At 37.9% G+C, this 20,964-nt stretch overlaps 1 protein-coding gene across 1 annotated transcript in view; it reads left to right on the top strand.

Annotated features, from left to right (window-relative positions):
• The first annotated feature begins 326 nt into the window (after positions 1 to 326).
• ADAMTS20 (ADAM metallopeptidase with thrombospondin type 1 motif 20) overlaps positions 327 to 20,964 on the top strand; it is a 103,482-nt gene continuing 82,844 nt past the window's right edge. Inside the window, exons 1-15 of the mRNA XM_082742264.1 lie at positions 327 to 531; positions 629 to 765; positions 3,291 to 3,408; positions 6,135 to 6,230; positions 7,206 to 7,372; positions 7,524 to 7,653; positions 13,273 to 13,399; positions 14,949 to 15,159; positions 15,505 to 15,669; positions 16,176 to 16,340; positions 17,157 to 17,276; positions 17,841 to 17,948; positions 19,124 to 19,288; positions 19,397 to 19,687; positions 20,359 to 20,520. Of these exons, the coding sequence (XP_082598390.1) occupies positions 336 to 531; positions 629 to 765; positions 3,291 to 3,408; positions 6,135 to 6,230; positions 7,206 to 7,372; positions 7,524 to 7,653; positions 13,273 to 13,399; positions 14,949 to 15,159; positions 15,505 to 15,669; positions 16,176 to 16,340; positions 17,157 to 17,276; positions 17,841 to 17,948; positions 19,124 to 19,288; positions 19,397 to 19,687; positions 20,359 to 20,520 (2,358 nt within the window). The 5' untranslated portion in view covers positions 327 to 335. The remainder of the gene's footprint in view (positions 532 to 628; positions 766 to 3,290; positions 3,409 to 6,134; positions 6,231 to 7,205; positions 7,373 to 7,523; positions 7,654 to 13,272; positions 13,400 to 14,948; positions 15,160 to 15,504; positions 15,670 to 16,175; positions 16,341 to 17,156; positions 17,277 to 17,840; positions 17,949 to 19,123; positions 19,289 to 19,396; positions 19,688 to 20,358; positions 20,521 to 20,964) is intronic.

Below are 20,964 nucleotides of genomic sequence, written 5' to 3'. Positions count from 1 at the left end.
CATCATCTGTGGTTCACTAGGTTTTTTGTTTTTGTTTTTGTTTTTTTTTAACCTCCCCAAATGAACAAACCCTAATTGACATTTTGAAACAAAATCCCATCATTAGTTCCCTGTGAGTTAACCAAGTCATGAATAAGTTATCATTGCTGCCCTCTAGGCCATAGCGTCCACCTGAAAATGAGTATTTTTACAGTGTATTAGCCATTGAATTGCTTTCTGTTAAACAAAAAAAGTATCAATGGGACATAGGTGGTTTTCTGGATCCTGGGACAGAATGGAACAGTTTTAGAAGTAAACGGCAGAAAGAACATTGTACTGATGTGCTTTAAAATGTAATGAATTTGACTAGGCCAAGAAACGGAGGAAAGTACTGTGTGGGCCGCAGGATGAAATTTCGATCATGTAACACTGATTCATGTCCAAAAGGCAAGCAAGACTTTCGAGAGAAGCAGTGCTCTGATTTTGATGGTAAACATTTCAACATCAATGGTCTTTCCCCTAATGTGAGGTGGCTTCCAAAATACAGTGGGAGTAAGTAGTTAGAATATTTTTTGATGGAAAAATTTCTTGAGACTTAGGAACACACAGCTGTCTTACTGTACACCCCAAATTGAACCTTTTCTTACAGTTGCCATAAAAGATCGCTGTAAACTCTATTGTCGGGTTGCCGGAACCACTAACTTCTACCAGTTGAAGGATAGGGTTGCTGATGGTACTCCTTGTGGGACCGAAACTAATGACATCTGTGTTCAAGGACTCTGTAGGGTAAGTAAACTTGCGTTTAACATGCCTGTCAGAATATTCTTTCTCTAACCACGTATTACTTCTGTTACCTCAGAATCCGTGCCTGTGAATCCCATTGCGGTACTCTTGGGGGCTGTCACCCTTTTGGTAGGAATATCGTCAGGAGACCTTGTTACTAGGCAGCTCTCTGTCATCAAGAGTGATTCATGAAACATTAAAATAAATTTCTTGATTTTGTTTTGCATACAGAGAATCAGCTTCTTAAAAAGAAAATCTTAGGACACATGGTTGTAAAGTCCTTTGGCTACTTCAAATGTGACCTTCCCTGGTGACCTCTCCCTGTTGGTTAGTGATGATATTAGCCCTTCCCTCTTTTCTTTCTTTCTCCCTCTCTCTTTTTAAAAATAACATCTATTTATTTGAGAGGGGGTAGGGAGAGGAAGAGAGAAACCTAAGCGAATGCCATGTGGACTCTGATGTTGGGCTCCATCTCATGACCTGAGATCATGACCTGAGCTGAAACCAAGAGTCAGGTGCTTAACTGACTGTGCCACCCAGGTACCCCTCCTTCCTCCCTCTTTTCATCCTTGTCTTTAACTTCCTGAGCATATTCAGACCTTCACTGAGCATGTACTAAAATGTTGGCTACTTGTCTAGTCTCCTGGATGAAAGACTGTAGCAGAGGGAAAAACAGAGGTGGTCACAGATTTGTAGGGGAGATAGACACATGAATAATTCAAATGCAGGGCTATGGGGTCATCAGCAAGGTGGCATAGGAATAGTGAGGAAGGAGTGTTCTATGGAGAAGTGTGTAAATGGTTCAGAGAATGCTCATGGACTGGTTGGATAGGGACTAGTTGTTAAATGCACCTTTTTTCTGAAGTCCTGGAGGTCTCTAGAAGGATTTGGAGTTGAGTGAGAGATGTGATTTGATCTGCATGTTAGAATCTTCAGAATATACTGGGTTAGGAGAGAATCAGATATAGGTTAGCCACTTCAGATTCTAGGTGAGAAGCGGATGAAGCCTGGAATTAAAGCACACACATTGCAGAAGGTGCTCTTAACAATGGTGACTTTGAGAACTAGGATAATGAATTCTGTATAAAGAATATGAATGGAATATTATGAACTCATTCCTTGGGTTAAGGTAACCAATTTTCTCTTAGCCAAGCATCTATCTGGTGATGAAATGCTTTGCATTCAAAGGTCAATGAGGTGTTCAAAGGGAACCAGAGACTAGAAAAAGGGGACTCAGTGGCCTGAAAAATTAAAGTTTCGTGTAAATTAACAGCACAGAATCCTACACAATGAAAAACAGTGGTTTTCTGAACTTACAGATGCCTATTACTTTCGGAAAACATCAGCTTAAAATTCGTTTTGGAAATATTTGCCTTGTGTATAAAAGACTGAAGCTTATGAAAGTTTCTCACCTGATCATGAAACTTTAGAGAAGTATTCTTTTTTTTTTTTTTTTTAAAGATTTTTATTTATTTATTTGACAGAGAGAGATCACAGCAGGCAGAGAGGCAGGCAGAGGGGAAGGGAAGGAAGCAGGCCCCTGCTGAACAGAGAGCCCGATGCTGGACTCGATCCCAGGACCCTGAGATCATGACCTGAGCCGAAGGCGGTGGCTTAACCCACTGAGCCACCCAGGCACCCTAGAGAAGTATTCTAAAGAACTAAGAGTTACTGCCGTATATCTGCATGGAGAACTGCACTTGTTCTTTTAAACCCCTGAACCAAACAGTTCCCTGTCAACCTTTATCCAATTATTCATTCTTAACATAAACACAACTTACTAGGCTGTTTATTAGTATTGGAGAAATAAATTTTCAAATGGACTCCATTTATTCCCAGAGTTCTAAAATCACGAGTTACAAAATCATGAAAGACATCTTTTGGAAGTTATTTTAAATATGTTACTTACCCAATCGTACTTTTTGTCTCTTTGGATTAACAGTTCTTTAAAGAATGGCTTAAATAGACAGTGGACATAGGAATTGTGGTCCATATTTGTTTCAATGCAGATTCCTAGCTTTTTGGGTTTTGTTTTTTGTTTTTTGTTTTTTGAAAGATTTTCTTTGAGAAAGAACATAAGTGAGAGAGCAGGGGAGGAGAGGGAGAAGCAGACTCCCCCCTGAGCAGGGAGCCAAACTGGGGCTCGATCCCAGGACCTTGGGATCATGACCTGAGCTGAAGGCAGACGCTTAACCGCCTGAGCCTCCCAGGTGTCCCAGATTCCTAGTTTTTCCTCCAAGGATTTTTAATTCAGAAAATCTGGGAATCTGCCTTTTTTAAATGCCATCCCATGTGGTTTTGATACAGGAGGGTATGTGGATAACCCTTCGCAGAACACTTTTTTCAGCCGTGTGATGCGAAGGTGTGTGAAAATGTTCATGTACAACAAAATCAGTAGATAATCTGAAAAATCCTGTTGTACCAAAGCTCCCATTAATCGAAAGAACATTTGTGAAAAGTTTGTCAAAGCATCATACTTATAGTTAGTCACTTTTATAATACTGATTATCATCATTGTTATTTTGAAGCAAGCTGGCTGTGATCATGTGTTAAACTCTAAGGCAAAGAGAGACAAATGTGGAGTGTGTGGTGGGGATAATTCTTCATGCAGGACAATGGCAGGTGTCTTCAATAGTGCTCATTATGGTAAGCTGTGTATTTGTTTTCAATTTTCCCTTCTTTTTGATATCATAATGGAGTATATAATGAAGGAATAATAATGGTTTATTGTTTTGCCTTTTCTGTACCCTTAGTTCAAAATGATTAGTAAAACTTTCCTACATATAAAAAAGCAAAATATTTTGTATTCCTAAATATAAAAAGATTATACAAGATGTATCCTTGAATTAATGAGTTCATCTGCTCAAGGCAAATCTGATTCTTGAAAATACAGTAGGTGCATTTATTAGAGTAAATCCAGTGCTATTTAATAATGATGTTTGAATAGCCCCCCAATTAATAGTGTCTTTATTGATGTTCCTGTAACCTGAAATGTAATACTCATAATTTTTTCAGGAAACTTGCTTTCAATTACTTTTCATCACTTAAACCACATTTTTCTTTCTTTCTTTTTTTTTTTTAAGATTTTATTTATTTATTTATTTATTTGTCAGAGAGAGAGAGGAGTGAGAGTGAGCACAAGCAGACAGAGTGATAGGCAGAGGCAGAGGGAGAAGCAGGCTCCCCGCCGAGCAAGGAGCCTGATGCGGGACTCGATCCCAGGACGCTGGGATCATGACCTGAGCCGAAGGCAGCCGCTTAACCAGCTGAGCCACCCAGGCGTCCCTAAACCACTTTTTTCTATAAGCTATCTTATCTGCTGGGTTTCTTATTGATATATTAAACATGATTAAAGGTGAAGAAACCATTAATTCAAGTGTTGATTTGGGATTATTGTGTTTGGTTTTTCAGGAAGTATCTGGATTATATTTATAACTGATATTTGGCCATGATTTCATTTTTCTTTAAAAATTTTATGAGAATATAGTGGATGTTTTCTGAGACTTTTCTAGGAAAACCTTATGCTCTGTATGGTAACAAATGTAGCCCTTTAGAAGCTTTCTTGCAAAATGAAAAATGGATTTTTTAGTTTGAACAGAGTTAAGTTAGTGTGAATTGCTTCAATTAAAGCAGTATAATTTCAAACACAGAATTTATATATTAATCTGTATCAAAAGTATAGTACATCTATACTCTGGTGATGCTTAAGAATCTTAGTTGCTAGCCATGACATGATTTTTGTAGTTAGGATTCATTAGTTCATGAGAGCCACATACATTTGATCCCTTTTTAAAACCAGCGGCGTATGTATCAAAGTTTGGGCTCTAGTCACTGAAAAACATTTTTTTCTATTTGAAGCCACATGTGCCAAATTAGGATCAAATATATAACCTTGCCAAAATTGTATTAGGAATTAATAATCAGTTTGCAAATGGAAAAAGATACTGAACTCATTTGTTTGTAGCATTTGTCACATTTCTGCCCCCTGGTGGTAGCCTTTGTCTTTCACATTTGTAAGGTCTAGGAATTGCTTTCTTCAAAAACCTTAACTGAGATGACATAAATAGGACATAGTAGGAATATTTTATTGTGAAAAAAATCATAAAATTCTTGTAGACTTATGACTTAAAACCAATGTGCATATAGTGTAGTCAGAATCCGAAGACCATGTATCACTTTATATTCAAAATATTGATGCCTTAAATGGATATAAAGCACTCTAAAAACATACAAGGTAACCTCACATCAAAGCTACAAATTTGATCTTTTTTAGAACTTCCTTTTAATTTCATTCCATATTTATCAAAGTTAGTGTACAAGAAAAACCCATGCAACTCATTTTACTCATGTATTAAATAGAAGGAAAAACTAATAAGGAAAGGGAACTTAGAATACTCACTAGACCAAAATTGTGGACTTGAAAAATCAGAGTATTTGGAAAACTATGTAATGAGTGTAGTATAGGGAAAACATTCTTTTTTTTTTTTTTTAATATGAAGTATTTCCTCATCTTCTGAGCACCGCCAGTGTTGTTGAATTTGGTCTCATAAAATAGAAATATTGTTTTCATTTCCTTCCCATAAATGCTTAACTTTTCTCATGACAATTTGTTAGTAGACTTTTGAAAATAATGTAAAATTTTGGGATAGCTATAGGAATTCTGCTTGCCCTGGAAGCTAAAAGCTTAAAAAAATGTTACTTTCATTATTTTGCTGTTCACTGACTCTCTGTGTAAACATGGAACAATGAGCAACTATTTTGATATCTTCAGGATTGGTGAATAATATTTGAAATCCTCTCTTTTTTCCCGCAGTGGGAAGTATACAATCTAAAAGTATTAGTGTAAAATTTAAAAAATGAATGTGTTCTAAATATCTTGGGAACTATAATATTCACTCTGTCTCAATTCTAGTCTAGAATTTTAGAAGAAAAAATGGTTGTACCTTAAGGATCCCAAACTGTGTATTTCTTTTTTTTTTTTTAAGATTTCAGTTTTTATTTATTTGACAGAAAGAGATCACAAGTAGGCAGAGAGCCAGGCATAGAGAGAGGGGGAAGCAGGCTCCAGACAAGCATAGAGTCCAATACAGGGTCTCAATCCCAGGACCCTGGGATCATGACCTGAGCCGAAGGCAGAGGCTTTAACCCGCTGAGCCACCCAGGTGCCCCCAAACTGTGTATTTTAAGACAACTATTTTTCCTTCAATCCTTAGTAATTATGTAATGCATTGATGCAAAAAGAGTGAACACTATCATTTTTCAAAGATAAAATGAAATTAAGTCTGTGCTATTCAGTGTTTTTAGTCATTCAGCCAAAACAGCCTCTGGGCCATCAGCTTATGAAAGTTAACGTGTATAAAATTATATTGCAGGTTATAATGTTGTTGTCAAGATTCCCCCAGGAGCAACAAACATTGATATTCTTCAGCACAGCTATTCTGGAAAACCAGAAGATGACAATTACCTTGGTAAACATTTCTAGTAAACGACCAACATGTGATTCGTGCAATTTCATGGAGGTCTGTGGTTGATATAAATTCTTAGAAGGCAAGAAGAGCCCCTTGAACAAACATGCAGTTCAGTTCATACTGAGCTTAAGTCCTCTGACTTCCTGTACATGTTTCCTCTTGAGTTATATGCTGGATCTTCTTTTAAAAATACTAAACAAAATTCTGAAAATTTGGTTTTTCCCCGTAAGAGTGTTTTAAATAACCAAAGGTTATGTTCAGTTAAAGTTGCATGCATATTTAGAATAAAATTCTTTTCTTTTTATCTAAAATTAATTATAGACTTCTAAGGTATAGGCTTCATTATGTTTATTTTCAGAAATTAGCTTTTAGCCTTAAAGAACTTCACTTAGGCCCAATTATGAAAAGAATGCTTTACAAACCTTTCCTTCTGTCTGGGAAATTTTGGAAAGCAGTCATTCAGGGTGTGTCAATAATGACAGAGTGTCTCTCCATGAAAAAGATCCAGACATTTATATGAAAGAATAGAATGGTCATTGCATGGCTCCTTAGAATATTCACCCCTAGGATTTCATAGCTTTGTATATTTTTTCCAAGAGAATATTGGAATATTGCAGCCGTCGGGCTGGTATTCGTTTCCTCACCATCGATGACCAGGACTGCTTTAGCTGATATGTCTTCTGGGTCTGTGACTTATGTTTTTTCTCTTCCTATCTATTTCTCCTGAAGCTGCAGGCCTCTTGAAAGATGACATTTTCAGAAAAGTATAGGGTAAATTTAATATCTTTAGGTGACATGCTGTAGTTTCCCTTCATATGGATTAGATCACACATTATAGTAAAATACAATTTATTTCCTCAAAAATAATTTACATTTACTTTACTTTCAGAAAAGATTTGCATTTTAAAAGTTAAAGTACTTTTCGTATTATTGATTGTACTATTGTATTATTTCACGAGTACTGTTCTTTTACAGCATTATCTGATACTCAAGGGAATTTTCTTTTGAATGGAAATTTTGTTGTAAGTATGTCAAAAAAAGAAATCCACATACAAGGAGCTATTTTTGAATACAGTGGTTCAAACAGCTCAGTTGAAAGAATTAATAGTACTGATCGGCTGGAAGAAGAAATTGTTTTGCAGGTAAATTCTCAGGAGTCATTAATAAGACCTACTTTTAAGCCTATTCGTAAACTGATGGTTCAGGGCTTTGCATTTGTTAATCATAAAAATGATGTCTTTCAAGAATACTTTTCTATGAATTAATTGTATGCTCCTGTGTATTTCTATTGAGGTTTTATGTGTGGGTAATTTATACAACCCTGATGTGCGATATTCCTTCAGTATCCCTGTGGAGGAGAAGAGCGACCTATTCACATGGGATGCATATGGTCCATGGCAAGATTGTACCAAGATGTGTCAAGGTACACTGGTATTAAGTAAGAGAGACTGAAGTTGTGTGTGGGTGCTGGTATAACTTGGAGTACTTTTGGGGGTATCTGCCTGTGGAGTCCCCCAACTGTCTACACACACACACACACACACACACACACACACACACATCAGCACACCAACATAAAAATATTTCCTACCCTTTTCTTCTATGTTTCCCCCCTTTCATTGTTTCTGATACTTAACAATCTCATTATTCACTCCCCTTTCCAACATTCTCAGTTACTGCTTTTTTTTTTTTCTCATTCTTTCTTGCAGTTGGAAGAAGTTTCTCCTACTTATAATCTGTACACCCCATCCCCCGGCTTATTGGCAGGGGATACATTCCAAGACCCCCAGTAGTTGTCTGAAGCTGTGGATGCTTTTGAAGCTCATATGTACTGTGTTTTTTCCTATACATGTGTATTATGATTATAAATTAGGCACAGGAAGAGATTAACAATAACTGATAATAAAATCAAACAATTATAACCATATACAGCTGATTCTTGAACAATATAGGAGTTAGGAGTACCAACCCCCCACCCATGCAGTTAAAATTAATTTCACATATGGGAATGCCTGAGTTGCTCAGTCGGTTAAGTGTCTGTGTTTGGCTCAGGTCTTGATCCCGGAGTCCCGGGTTGGAGCCCCATATCAGGCTCCCTGCTCAGTGGGGAGTCTGTTTCTCTCTCCCTCTCAATCTTTCTCGGCACCTCCCCCTGCTCATGCACTCTCACTCGCTCACTCACTCAAATAAATAAATAAGCCTTTTAAAAAAAATTGCATAAACTTTAAATTCCCCAAGAACTTAACTACTAATAGCCTACTGTTCACTAGAAGCCTTACCAATAATAGGCAGTTAATACATATTTTCTACATTATATGTATTCAATGCTGTAGTTTTACAATATAGCAAGCTCAAGGACAAAAATACTAAAATCAGAAGACAGAATACATCTATGGTACTGTAGTTTATTTATCAGAAAACCATGTGTGAGTGGACCTGCACAGTTCATACCCATGTTGTTGAAGGGTCACCTGTACTTAATAAAAGGTCTGTGAGTGTGGTCTCTCTCAGTTTGTTGTCCTTTCCTCACCGTTTGAGTGAGGATGTGAGCTGATAAGATGCCCACAGGGTGAGATGAAGTGTGGTGAATTCAGTAGGCTTTGTGACGGAGATAGGCTGTACGCTCTATTGACCTTCAGATGGTACATTAGGGAGTGGATCATTTTCTGGACCTTGACTGATGCAGGTAACTGAGACCACAGAAGAGGGGGTACTAAGATCTACTGTTTCCCAGTGAAGTAAGTGTTCTCTCACCCACTCCCTTCCATACACCTTTCCAGTAACATATCTCTTCCTTTCAGTGTTGGGGTATCGGACTCCTTTCATTCTTGTATTTTCCTTCTGTGACCACAAGAAAATACATTTGTCCTGTCAGCCTGAATAATTGAAAGGAGCATAGTGGCAAGTGGAAAAGCAGGGAAATTTACAGCAGAGAAAGAAAATGAAGAGACCAGAGTCTTTGGAAGAACTGTGATTATGGATATTTAATTGTGTAAGATTTTTCAGATCAGTAAGTTTGAGGGACTACTTTGTTTTGAATTAAGACACCAATTTTGCATTCAGGTTATAAGTTCTACTGGATAAAACCAGCAGGAATAGATTTTCTTGGTATAAGGTAGTAAGTGCAATGCTCCAGGCCTGCACAGAGAGAACCACAGAAAAGTTGGAACAGTTTGTGAGAGATTGAATCTGAAGCTACAGAAGTTTGGTGCAATCGAAAGTAGTTCTCAGGGGGACTGGAGAAAAGTTTTGGGAATTAAGGGAGCAGTGGTCCAGAGGAGAGGGGGCTCAGGACCGAATGGAAATGAGCTGAGATAAGGTGGATAGCCAGAGGCAGTGACCATGCATGATGGGAATATGAGGGACAGACTAATGAACTGACCCCAAGGTCACAAAGAAGTTGTGATGCCCCATTCAGAAAACAACATGGGCTTGGTCCTGCGATGTTGAGATAGTGGTGCTCAGAATGATTGCGTGGCAACAGAAGTTTTCATTGGGATGGTGTCTCTGGAGGGAGGCAGATGCTTAACAGACTGAGCCACCTAGGTGCCCCATGAGTTCCCCAACTTTGTGAGAGCTATAAATTTTATCATAATATTTTCAAGCGTATTATCTATTGGTTTCAATTTTCCTTTACTTTTTAATCAGTCTACTGTTAATATGACCCTCTTTTCTCTTGCTCTAGTTTGGTTTTGTTGCTTTTAGTTCTTGTACATGACTGTCATCTTGAACTTCCCCTTCAGTATTGTTCTGGGGATTCTCTTCTGTGTTGGATTTCCCTGAATTCCTCTTTTTATTTCCCCCACTGGTGGAATATATCCCTCAGGATATTCCAGAGAAGTAGTCTTTTTGAGACCTATCGTATCTGAAAATGGCATTATTCTATTCTCACATTTGATCAGTAGTTTGTAATAAATTCTAAGATAATTGTGCTTTAGAGGGTTGAAAGTCTTGTTTTCTGGTTTCCTGTGTTTCCACATGACACTATCCATTGTGGAAGTTTTGTAGCTCCTGTCTTTAATTCTAGGACAGTTTCAGGACAATTTGCCTTGATATTGGATATCTATTTTCCTAGGTCATTAGGATGTCATTCACATTTGGAAACAGATTCTTGAGAAATTTTACCTATGATTTCTTTAGTAATTTCCTCACATTGAACTTTCTCTTACATCTTTCTGAAATTTGTATGTTTTAGATATTCAGCCTCCTGGACTGATCACTATTTGCTAATTTCTGACTTCACATTAACATTTTTACTCCTGGCACCTTGCTTTTGTTTCATAGATGTGTAATATCTGTGTCTATGACAGTATTAATCATAGTCTTTAAATTTTCTTCTGATATAATCTGCTTCATTTTAGTTCTGTTTTGTTTTTATTTTGGTCTCGTGTTGTGTTAGTGAAGTTCCTGAAATGTCCGCTGATCCTTGGCTGTTTGTTTATATTTAAGCCTAAAATGCTGATTGAAAGTTCTGTGTTGGTCAGACAAGTCATGTAGGACCCCATTAAAGAGTAATTGGGGGTGCCTGGGTGGCTCAGTGGGTTAAAGCCTCTTCCTTCATCTCAGGTCATGATCCCAGGGTCCTGGGTTCGAGCCCCACATCAGGCTCTCTGCTCAGCAGGGAGCCTGCTTCCTCTTCTCTCTCTGCCTGCCTCTCTGCCTGCTTGTGATCTCTGTCTGTCAAATAAGTAAATAAAATCTTTAAAAAAAAAAAAAAGTAATTGGATCATTCAGTAGCTCTTTCATTGGAGGAGAAGCCCCACAGGTCATTGTCAGTTGATCTTTTGGGGGCTAAAGAGCCTCTCAAGAGAGGAATCTAATCATCTTCTAATGGTCATCAGGGAGACTTGAAAACCATAAAAACCAGAAGCCAGAGGGAAATGGAAAGAGTCCAGTAGGCCTGGTTCTCATCATTCAGTATGGAGAATTTTTCTTAATTCTCCTATTTTTGGAACCATGCTTCCCCAACTTCCCTGAGCTGTGTCTGTGCCTTCAAGTTCAGTTCCTCTAGAGCTTTGCTGCCCAATATGGTAGCTGCTAGCAAATATAGCTAGCCCATTGAAATGTAGTATAAATGTGAAATGTACAATGGATTTTGAGAACTTGGTATGAAAAAAATATCAATTTTTATATTGATAGGCTAAAATGATACTTGAGGTTAAACACATTAAATGAAATGCTTCACTTATGTTTATTAACATGACTACTAGAAAATGTGAAATTATGTACATGGCTCACATTCTATTGGATAGTGCTATTCTCCACTAGAAAGGTAAAATTCTAATTATTCTTAAATACTTTTCAATCCATTATCCATTTTTTCAGGCATACTTTTACACATTTATCTCTTCATTGAACTTGGTGTTTTCAACCCTGGGATTTTCTTGGATTCTTTGGCATGAATGGTTTATTATTCACTTGTTTCCTCCGCAGGCTTATGTTTCAGCTTCCTTGGCTCTGTTAGTTATTTCCATCCACTTTTCATATTCAGAATTTCCTTTTCTTGCCTACTGCGTTTCCTTTTTCTTTTTGTTCTTTTAGGTTTATTCCTTTTCAAAATCCCTTATGTTTTTTTCAGATGATATTTAGTAAGGAGCAAAGGTAAACACGCACGTTCATGTTTAGCTAACTGAAAGTATACAGTTGAACTTTGATGAAACAGAAACTTGATCATGTCACTGACTGCTTAAACTTTTCTCCTGTCTCCTCATGGCAGAGAGTGGAAAGTTCTGTCTGCTCTGGCCCATTATAATCACTTCTTAATTTTACTTTCCCTGTGGTTATGCTGCATACAGCCAACCAGGAAATCTCAATGGCTTTGAAAGACAAAGGTTTATTTCCTGGTCCTACTACGTTTTAGCTGCTAATTGGCTATGACTGTTCTCAGCTTGGTATCTGCATCCATGTCATTTAAAAAAAAAATAAGAGTATTTTTTAGAGTAGTTTGGGGTTTATAGAAAAACTGAGCAGAAGGTAGAGAAAATTCACACATTCTCTCCTTCACCCTCCCCTCCTGTTTCCCTTTTAACATCTTGAATGAGTGAGGCACATTTGTTACATTTGTTGCATTATTAACTAGAGTCTATAGTTTACCTTAGGATTCACCATTTGTGTTATACATCCTGTGGGTTTTGACAAATATGTAATTGTGCATATCTACTATTACAGTATCATGCAGAATACTTCCACTGCTCTAAAAAATCCCTTCCCCGCCCTGCCCCCTCAAACCTGACCACCAATTATCTTTTTACTCTGGGTCTTTTCCATTCCAGGCTAAAAGATCAACCTCTTTAGAGAAAGGCTGTTTTAGAGAGGAGGGAAAGGGAAGGTGAGGAGGATAGAAGTTTATAGTGGCTTTTAGGGCTTCTGCTTAGATACGGAAAGAGGCACACCCTTTTGCAGTTGGTTGGCATAAGCCCAAAGTCAAAGAACAGGGAAGTATATTCCCTTCAGGGGAAGTTATAGTAACATTGTAGCAAGTGGAGAGATGCACTCCTATTATGGGGAAAAGGGAAGCAAATAACAAAGAACTAATAATGTACTACACAGCATCAGTGCCAACCCTGACCACTCAGTTCTCCACTAAAGACTCCAGGTAGCTCTCATGAATTTCTTTCTATTCACTCTCCGGCCTGCCTTCCCTAAGTAAACTCCTCAGTCTTTCAGGATGCCTCTTGCTTATTCCAGACAGTCATTCCTGACTAAATGAATATGCTAGTAGTATCCTGTATCCTGTGTTGGAATGTTTTTACTTTCTTAGCTGAATCCTTTAGGCTATTAGCAGAATTAAGTAATTCTAGAACATCTACTTAAAGAAACTTCCTTTTTTTTTTAATTTTTTAATTTTTTTATAAACATGTATTTTTATCCCCAGGGGTACAGGTCTGTGAATCAGCACTCACCAAAGCACATATCCTCCCCAATGTCCATAACCCCACCCCCCCCTTCTCCCAACCCCCCTTCCCCCAGCAACTCTCAGTTTGTTTTGTAAGATTAAGAGTCACTTATGGTTTGTCTCCCTTTTCATTTGACTTTGGCCAAGGTCTTCACAGAAGAAAAATTACCTGCATTCGGAAGAGTGATCACATGGTAGTGTCTGATCAAAGATGTGACCACCTACCACTTCCATTGTTTGTGACTGAAAAGTGCAACACAGACTGTGAACTAAGGTAAAAGAAAAATGTATCATGTAACCAGTGTAAGTATAATGTAACCAGGTCAAAATCAGTAAGTGAGATAAGATGTAAAGTATCTAGTCCAATCCCTGCTCAGATTGGACATGTAATTAATGTCTGTCCTGTGTCCCTGCCAGTATAAAATTTCAGGCTCACTAATTTATTGTGAAACTTGGCAACTGACTTGAAATTTTTTTATAGTATTTAATGAATACCAGTATATAGGCCTCAAAATTTTGTGTAAGAAATGGAAACAAATCTAAAATATACGGGTAAACTCTAATCTTAAAATCCATAGTTTAAAGATCTGAAACAGTAAATTTTGTAAAATAATTGTGTAATTCCCTTTGAACTTATAAACCAATAAATTTTTGAAGTTTAAGGATTAACAAATTAGTAAATTGGTTTCTCAATCTTATCCATATTTTGTCCATTACATTAAGAAGCATCCTAGATTCTGGAGCAGGGAACTATCACTTTTAAATTTCCTGTCTTTTGGTGGGGGTTGTGTGTGGGGGGGGGGCAGGAATTGGTCATAAAGCAAAGCTAAGAACAACCCTTTCCAGCGAGTGATCATTAACATTCAGGGATGGCCAGAACCTCTCATTCAGCAGGGAAGATCATTTTTATATTTTTATGTTGTTGTTTGAAGGCATAGTGAAAGAGCTGCTTGAAAAAGTCACATCCATTTATTGCTGTGGAGTGAAGCACAGTAAAATCCTCCAGATGCTGTTGGGAATTGAAATTGAAACAAACTTTGAATTCTATGCTCTGTTAAACTGTTGCACTCGTGTTGTCTGATAGATTGCTACACTACATCGGTATAATTTGGCTAAATCTAGCAGATTTTTACTTGCAGAAAAAAAAAGTTTTCTCTGAAAAAATGTCTAAAAATAGATTACAAGTGATATGCTTTACAAAAACCTAGTTTGCCAACTTTTAAAACTTGGTCTTATTGATACAGTCAGATTCCCGGATATTTCCTGATCATGAAATACTTTAGTGTGGTTGTATAGAGAGAGACACTACCTGATTGTGATTCAGATATATCCAGTTTTAAATCTGCTGCTGAGTACTTAAGTAATCTTGATCTAAACCAGTTGTTTTTAAAGGCTTTTGGGAAAGCTTGGGGTTCCTTGGATACCTCCAAAAGCACCACCAGATGCCAGAGTGAAGTCGTGAGGTACAGTGCTGCCTTCCCATCTCTGGCTTAAACCAGACCACCTCCATTTTTATATATTTGGAGAATAAGTTGAATTTCATTTTGGGGGGAAAATGATTTCTAACAGAAGTCAAGCATTTATATCATGCGGACACACAGCTCTGGGCATCATTTTCTCATCTGTAAAAATGAAAGTTTGGGCTTCTGTCAGAATTTTTTATCTGATGATACATCAAGTATTTTCAAGTGGCTTGTCAATGAATTCTAACAGAATTTTTTCAAAATTGAATCATATGTATGAATTTCTCTGAATCCTTTTTTTTTTTTTTTTTTTATCGCATGAGTTGGTATCCCTAAGTGTAATAACATCTTTTTTTCTAGGTGGCACATCATTGGCAAAAGTGAATGTTCATCCCATTGTGGTCAAGGCTATAGGTCCTTGGATGTCCACTGCATGCGGTATTCCATTCATAAAGGACAGACTGTTCCAGTAGATGATCGCTATTGTGGTGACCAACTTAAACCTGCCACACGAGAGTCCTGCCACGGTGATTGTGTCTTAACAAGGTGGCATTATTCAGAATGGTCCCAGGTACAGATAACCAGTATTGCTTAAGGAAAGTTGCCCCTCCCCCCTGGCACCTGGGTGGCTCAGTGGGTTAAAGCCTCTGCCTTTGGCTCAGGTCATGATCCCAGGGTCCTGGGATTGAGCCCCACATCGGGCTCTCTGCTCAGCAGGGAGCCTGCTTCCTCTTCTCTCTGACTGCTTCTCTGCCTACTTGTAATCTCTGTCTGTCAAATAAATAAATAAAATCTTAAAAAAAAAGTTGCCCCCCCTTTTTGTTAAATAATTGTTACTCTAAAGTATATTCTTGTTAAAATCTTTTTTTTTTTTTTTTTCATTTGTCACCACTGGTTTTTGTTTTCATCATTTCAGTGTTCCAGGAGTTGTGGAGGAGGGGAACGGTCTCGAGAATCTTACTGTATAAATAACTTTGGCCACCGTCTTGCTAACAGAGAATGCCAAGAGCTTCCACGGGTGACAACTGAGAATTGCAATGAATTTTCCTGTCCCAGTTGGGCTACTAGTGAGTGGAGTGAGGTAACATTGAACAGATGAGGCTAAGAACTGTTACAGTGTTTCATAGGAAAGCTTTGCAACTTAAGGCTTTAAAGAAGTCTAAAGGAATTTGTTCTTGCTTTGTAAAATAACTGTATTATCAAGACAATAACAAATTAATGGTTTGTTCTTCAATTGTTTATGCTGTCTGGCTAACAATAACATTGATTGGTGGTTAATCACTAACCATTTTCATAAAGACCCCGTGTCCACAGTAGCCTGTGATACATACTTAAGATTAGTTTTGTACCTTTGTTTCTAGGACAAATGGATGCTGCACTGGGATTTGGGCAGCAAATTGGGGGTGGCTGATTTTACCTGGTGAATATCTCTGAAGGACTGAAGGGAAAATGCTGTTAGGAATGGTCTTCCATTTCATGGGCATTTTAATGTGTGACTTGGTTACTGTGTCTTTTTTAAGGCATTTATATTGACTAAGATTGAATATTGACTAAGATTGAAAATAATGATCAGCTGTGTTCTTTCAGTGTCTTGTTACATGTGGAAAAGGAACAAAACAGCGGCAAGTGTGGTGTCAGCTGAACGAAGACCACTTGAGTCATGGTCTCTGTAATCCCAGTACCAAACCTGAGTCTCTGAGACCGTGTGAGCTTCATGCATGTGCTTCCTGGCAAGTAGGACCGTGGGGTTCTGTGAGTATATGAGAATGGTTTTCCTGATTTAATTCATCTCTATCGAGTAGCACCAGAATTGCAGTGTGTTCGCTTTCTTAATGGAGCCAGCTAAATTTGGGTTGGTTTTTTGCGGGGGGGTGGGGGGAGTTCTTGAAATGTAAACTCTGATCTGTGAAATTTTACCAGTGCAGCTAATTTTGCTGTGGTAAATAGTTCAACTTTGCTTTTGAACTCACGTGTTAACCAAAATGCTGCATATTTATTTTTCAGCTTCGTTTAAGCTATAAATGTTTTCATGGTCTTTGTCTAAATAAGCGTTATTGCATGTAGAGTAGGCATTGTTTAGAAGTTTCACCAACCAGGCAGCTAGGAATTTGTAGGATGAGCAGTGATCAGGCTGGAGGAAGACGGACAGCATGTTAACCCATGGATGTTGCCGCTGTGGATGGGAAACCTTGTCCCATCTTCCATTTAACTTTATGCTTTTCCTTCTTCCTCTCTTTGAAATGTACTTAGCATGTTTAAAGACCTACATACACCAGGTAGATTTTGAAAAGTATTTAGTCCCTCTAAATGATGTTAGCTCCCTAAATATGAAGACTCAAGTCACATTTTTACATAACTTCTTAAAGTTATGACAACTCTTACCCATTTTAACTTGGGTATTATCTGTCTACATCGGAACAAATGTATATTGATTCCATTTGCTAATTTTGTATGGAATCCAATGTAAAGAACTAATAAAAAGTCTGAAAGTATATTAACTGTATTAAGAAAATTAGGCTGATACAATTTTTGAATAACAGTGTTCGATACATGCCTATACCCTTGCAGTGCACGGCCACGTGTGGACGTGGGTATCAGATGCGTGCTGTTAAATGTGTCAGTGAGCTCCTCAGTGCTGTGTTAGACGACAGAGTGTGCCGTGGGGCCAGCCGCCCAAGTGACAGACAGGTAAGGGACTTTTCCTGATAGATTAGAAACAAAAAGATTTGTTACGGGAGGATCAGTGTATTGAACTTATTTCATACATATTTCTCCATGTTTGTGCACGTGTATGTTGGAGAATTTACCTCTTTTAAAATGTTGCCAGCTTCACAGCTCTGTTAATTTGTTTAGTCCTGCCACTGAATCACTCATTGAACTTTGTGGTTTTCATTCTTTGCCCTGCAGAAGGATCGTATCTGCTGTGACTATGGTGTGATGAACTTTCTGAGGGTAGTGTTCTAGAGGACCCCTAGGATTTTTCAGCTTAGTGGTACTTTTGAAGGACTATGGCACTGTTTCTTTTCAATCATCAGATAGAATGATCCAGACCTTAGGATTCAGATCTGTACTCCCCATTTGTAGCCCTTGACAGTACCTTATACTCTGAAAAATTAAAATGCTTACCTGACTAATTTGTAATTATGCAGTTCTTCTTGAATTAGCCATGTGGAAGAAATGAAGTATAGAATTTAATATAAATCAGCGTGATGAATTCATTGATGTTTTGAGATGCATTTTTCTTTTGAACAGGACTGTATGGTCATACCCTGCCCTGTTATCCCTAAAATTGGGGCTACCTCATTGCCAGCTGTTCCCATAGGAAAGATTGCCCAGTGGCGACATGGTTCCTGGACCCCAGTAAGTGAATTCCTTTAAGAAGTACAGTGTTTGAAGATGGGATTGGGAGGGAGACAAACCATAAGTGACTCTTAATCTCACAAAACAAACTGAGGGTTACTGGGGGGAGAGGGATTGGGAGAAGGGGGGTGGGGTTATGGACATTGGGGAGGGTATGTGCTTTGGTGAGTGCTGTGAAGTGTGTAAACCTGGCGATTTACAGACCTGTACCCCTGGGGATAAAAATATATGTTTATAAAAAATAAAAAATTAAAAAAAAAAAAAAGAAGTACAGTGTTTGAGGTGCCTGGGTGGCTCAGTTGGTTAGGTGTCTGACTTCAGCTCAGGTCATGATCTCGGGGTACTGGGATTGAGCCCCGCATCAGGCTCCCAACTCAATGGGGAGTGTGCTTGGCCCTCGTCATCTCCCTCTGCCCATACCCACCCTAGTGCCCTCTTGCCCCCAAAAAGATAAATAAAATCTTTAAAAAAAAAAAAAAAAAACCAAACTATAGTGTTTGTATTATGGAGGTTTTTACATATCAACAAAATGATTGCTTCAGGTTAGCCAAATTAATGTTATGCATTCATTCCCACGTAGCTTAACGGAGAAGTGGTATAAGGTTCAGAAATAGGTAATTTAATGGCTAAATGCTGCTCTATCCTGCACTTACCCGGAGCTTTTTGTCTCTGGGCAAGAAATTGATGTTTTCTAGGTCTGTTTTCTCATCTACAAAATGCGGGTAATAATATTTATATCAGAACTGGTTATACAGAGTAGATGTGAAGTTGGGCTTTTATCAGCTTTTAATTTGGGGTATATGCTTTGCTTTGTCTTATATAGAAGCTATATTAGTAAGCTTCAGATATTCTCTGAATATTTTAATTATGGGATCATATTGACTCTATTAGATGTTTACAGTTATTTAAAATAAGATTGTCTCACAAAGTGTTTCCTGAATCTTTTTAGCAAATAATAATTAGTACTCCATGAAGTTGAGTAGTATCTTATTCTCATGTCATATATACGATCTGAACTGAGTGGGGCATTCGTTGCTCTGTCTTTATTTGACTCAGAAGTGAAACCAGGTGATAGGATTTATTTATTTATTTATTTTTAAAGAAACTTCATGTTTTAGAAGAGAGAAGTCCCATATAAGACTTTGGTAAACTTTTTTTTTTTTTTTTTTTTTAAGTGCTCTGTGTCTTGTGGACAAGGCAACCAAGCGCGCTACGTAAGCTGTCGCGATGCTTATGATGCAATAGCAGATGAATCCCATTGTGCCCATTTACCCCGACCTGCTGAAGTATCTGTTTGTTTTAACCCTTGTGGGGAGTGGCAAACGGGGAATTGGTCACCTGTAAGTATTTTTATGAGAAAAAAAAAATGAACAAGTTGAAATGTCATTGATATTTAGTATCATAATGTAACTTATTACATTATAAATGTTGGCTAAATTTGTGATCAGTGTTCAGCTTCCTGTGGCCATGGGAAAACAACGCGACAAGTTTTATGCATCAGCTACCATCAGCCAATTAATGAGAATTACTGTGACCCAGCAGTTCGCCCTTTGATAGAACAAGAATGTAACCTGGCAGCCTGCCCACCCATGTACAGTCACTTCCCAAGCTCCTCAGAGCAGCCGAGTCATTTTCCAGGCAGAAATTTTCCATTGACTCACAAACCAGAAGATCATCAAAATCAGGGGGTCCATCCGTCAATCAGAGGAAACCAGTGGAGAACAGGACCGTGGGGATCAGTAAGTTGTCTTTATTGAATTATATTAATTCTGTGATTTTGTTCGATTATAGCCTTTTAACAGATACCAAATACTTTTAATGCTAAATTTATCTGAAGATCAATAGTTTCAGTCTTAAAAGGATTAAGTGATTTTTGATGCAGATGACAAGTCCCCAGAGTTCTTATTGAAGTATACACTAATGTGATATTATGATTACAGAGGAATGCACTTTAAAACAATCTGGTTAGAGCCCATTATAATCAAAACAAAAGAATTTTTTAAGAGGTTAAGACTGCAAATGTTTATTAAAAAACAAACCTAGAAATTACTATAATAGTGCAGTAAGTGGGTATAAAACCATGAAACTACAAAAGTTACAAGTGTAGCTCTTACTTTAGATAAAAGTTGAGACAAAGAAAAACAATATCAAAGTTAAGACTTCATTTTTTTTTATTCTTTTCTGCTTAACCCTTAGGACAGGGCTGCATTGGCCCTTGCAGACTTTACTATTCCACCATTCATCAGCAAATTCTAATACACTAATGTTTTGGGCAGATTCTTCTCAATTCATATTATTCCAGTGAGGGGAATGTTAAAAGGGGGAGTTTGAATCTGAGTCCAGACCCTGATGTTCTTCTCTATGTAATTTCATGACGCGGCACCCAGAGTCTGTGTTCTATCCTTGGCAGTGCTCCAGCAGCTGTGGTGGAGGTCTTCAGCACCGGGTTGTGGTCTGTCAGGATGAAAATGGACAGAGTGCCCATTACTGTGATACAGCTTCCAGGCCCCCAGAGACCCGGCACTGCGACTCTGGTCCTTGTCCACGGTGGAACTATGGAAGCTGGGGAGAAGTAAGTCATCATGCTTTCTAAACTTGGGGCAATGGTGAATTTCTGAAGACAAAGTTAAGTACTTCACACTGTTCCTTGGGATAACCTTACTTCACGATACTACACAGAAATGTTTTATTTTCAGGAAATTCTTGTTCTTTTAATAGACCGTCATGGTATAAATCACTCCTACGTAATAGGAAATACTCCAGATTTTTTAACAGAATCTAATATGCTAGCCAGTATGTCTATGGACCGCTAATGCCTCTCTTAAAATTAGTCTATTCTTTCCTTAGAAGATTTGGTGGATATAAAGATAGAAAATTAGATTAATATATAACCATCCTCATATCCTATTACAGAGCCACTCGTGGTAAATTTTCTAAGCAGAGAGTTCTCAATTGGCATTCTTCTAGACTCTGGGGATTTGAAGATCTTTTTTTTTTTCTTTTTAAAGATTTTATT

The sequence above is a fragment of the Mustela nivalis genome (genome assembly GCF_964662115.1).
Source record: "Mustela nivalis genome assembly, chromosome: 7".
NCBI lineage: Eukaryota > Metazoa > Chordata > Mammalia > Carnivora > Mustelidae > Mustela > Mustela nivalis.
The sequence above is the reverse complement of the archived record's forward strand: the minus strand, read 5'-3'. Positions and strand labels throughout refer to the sequence as shown.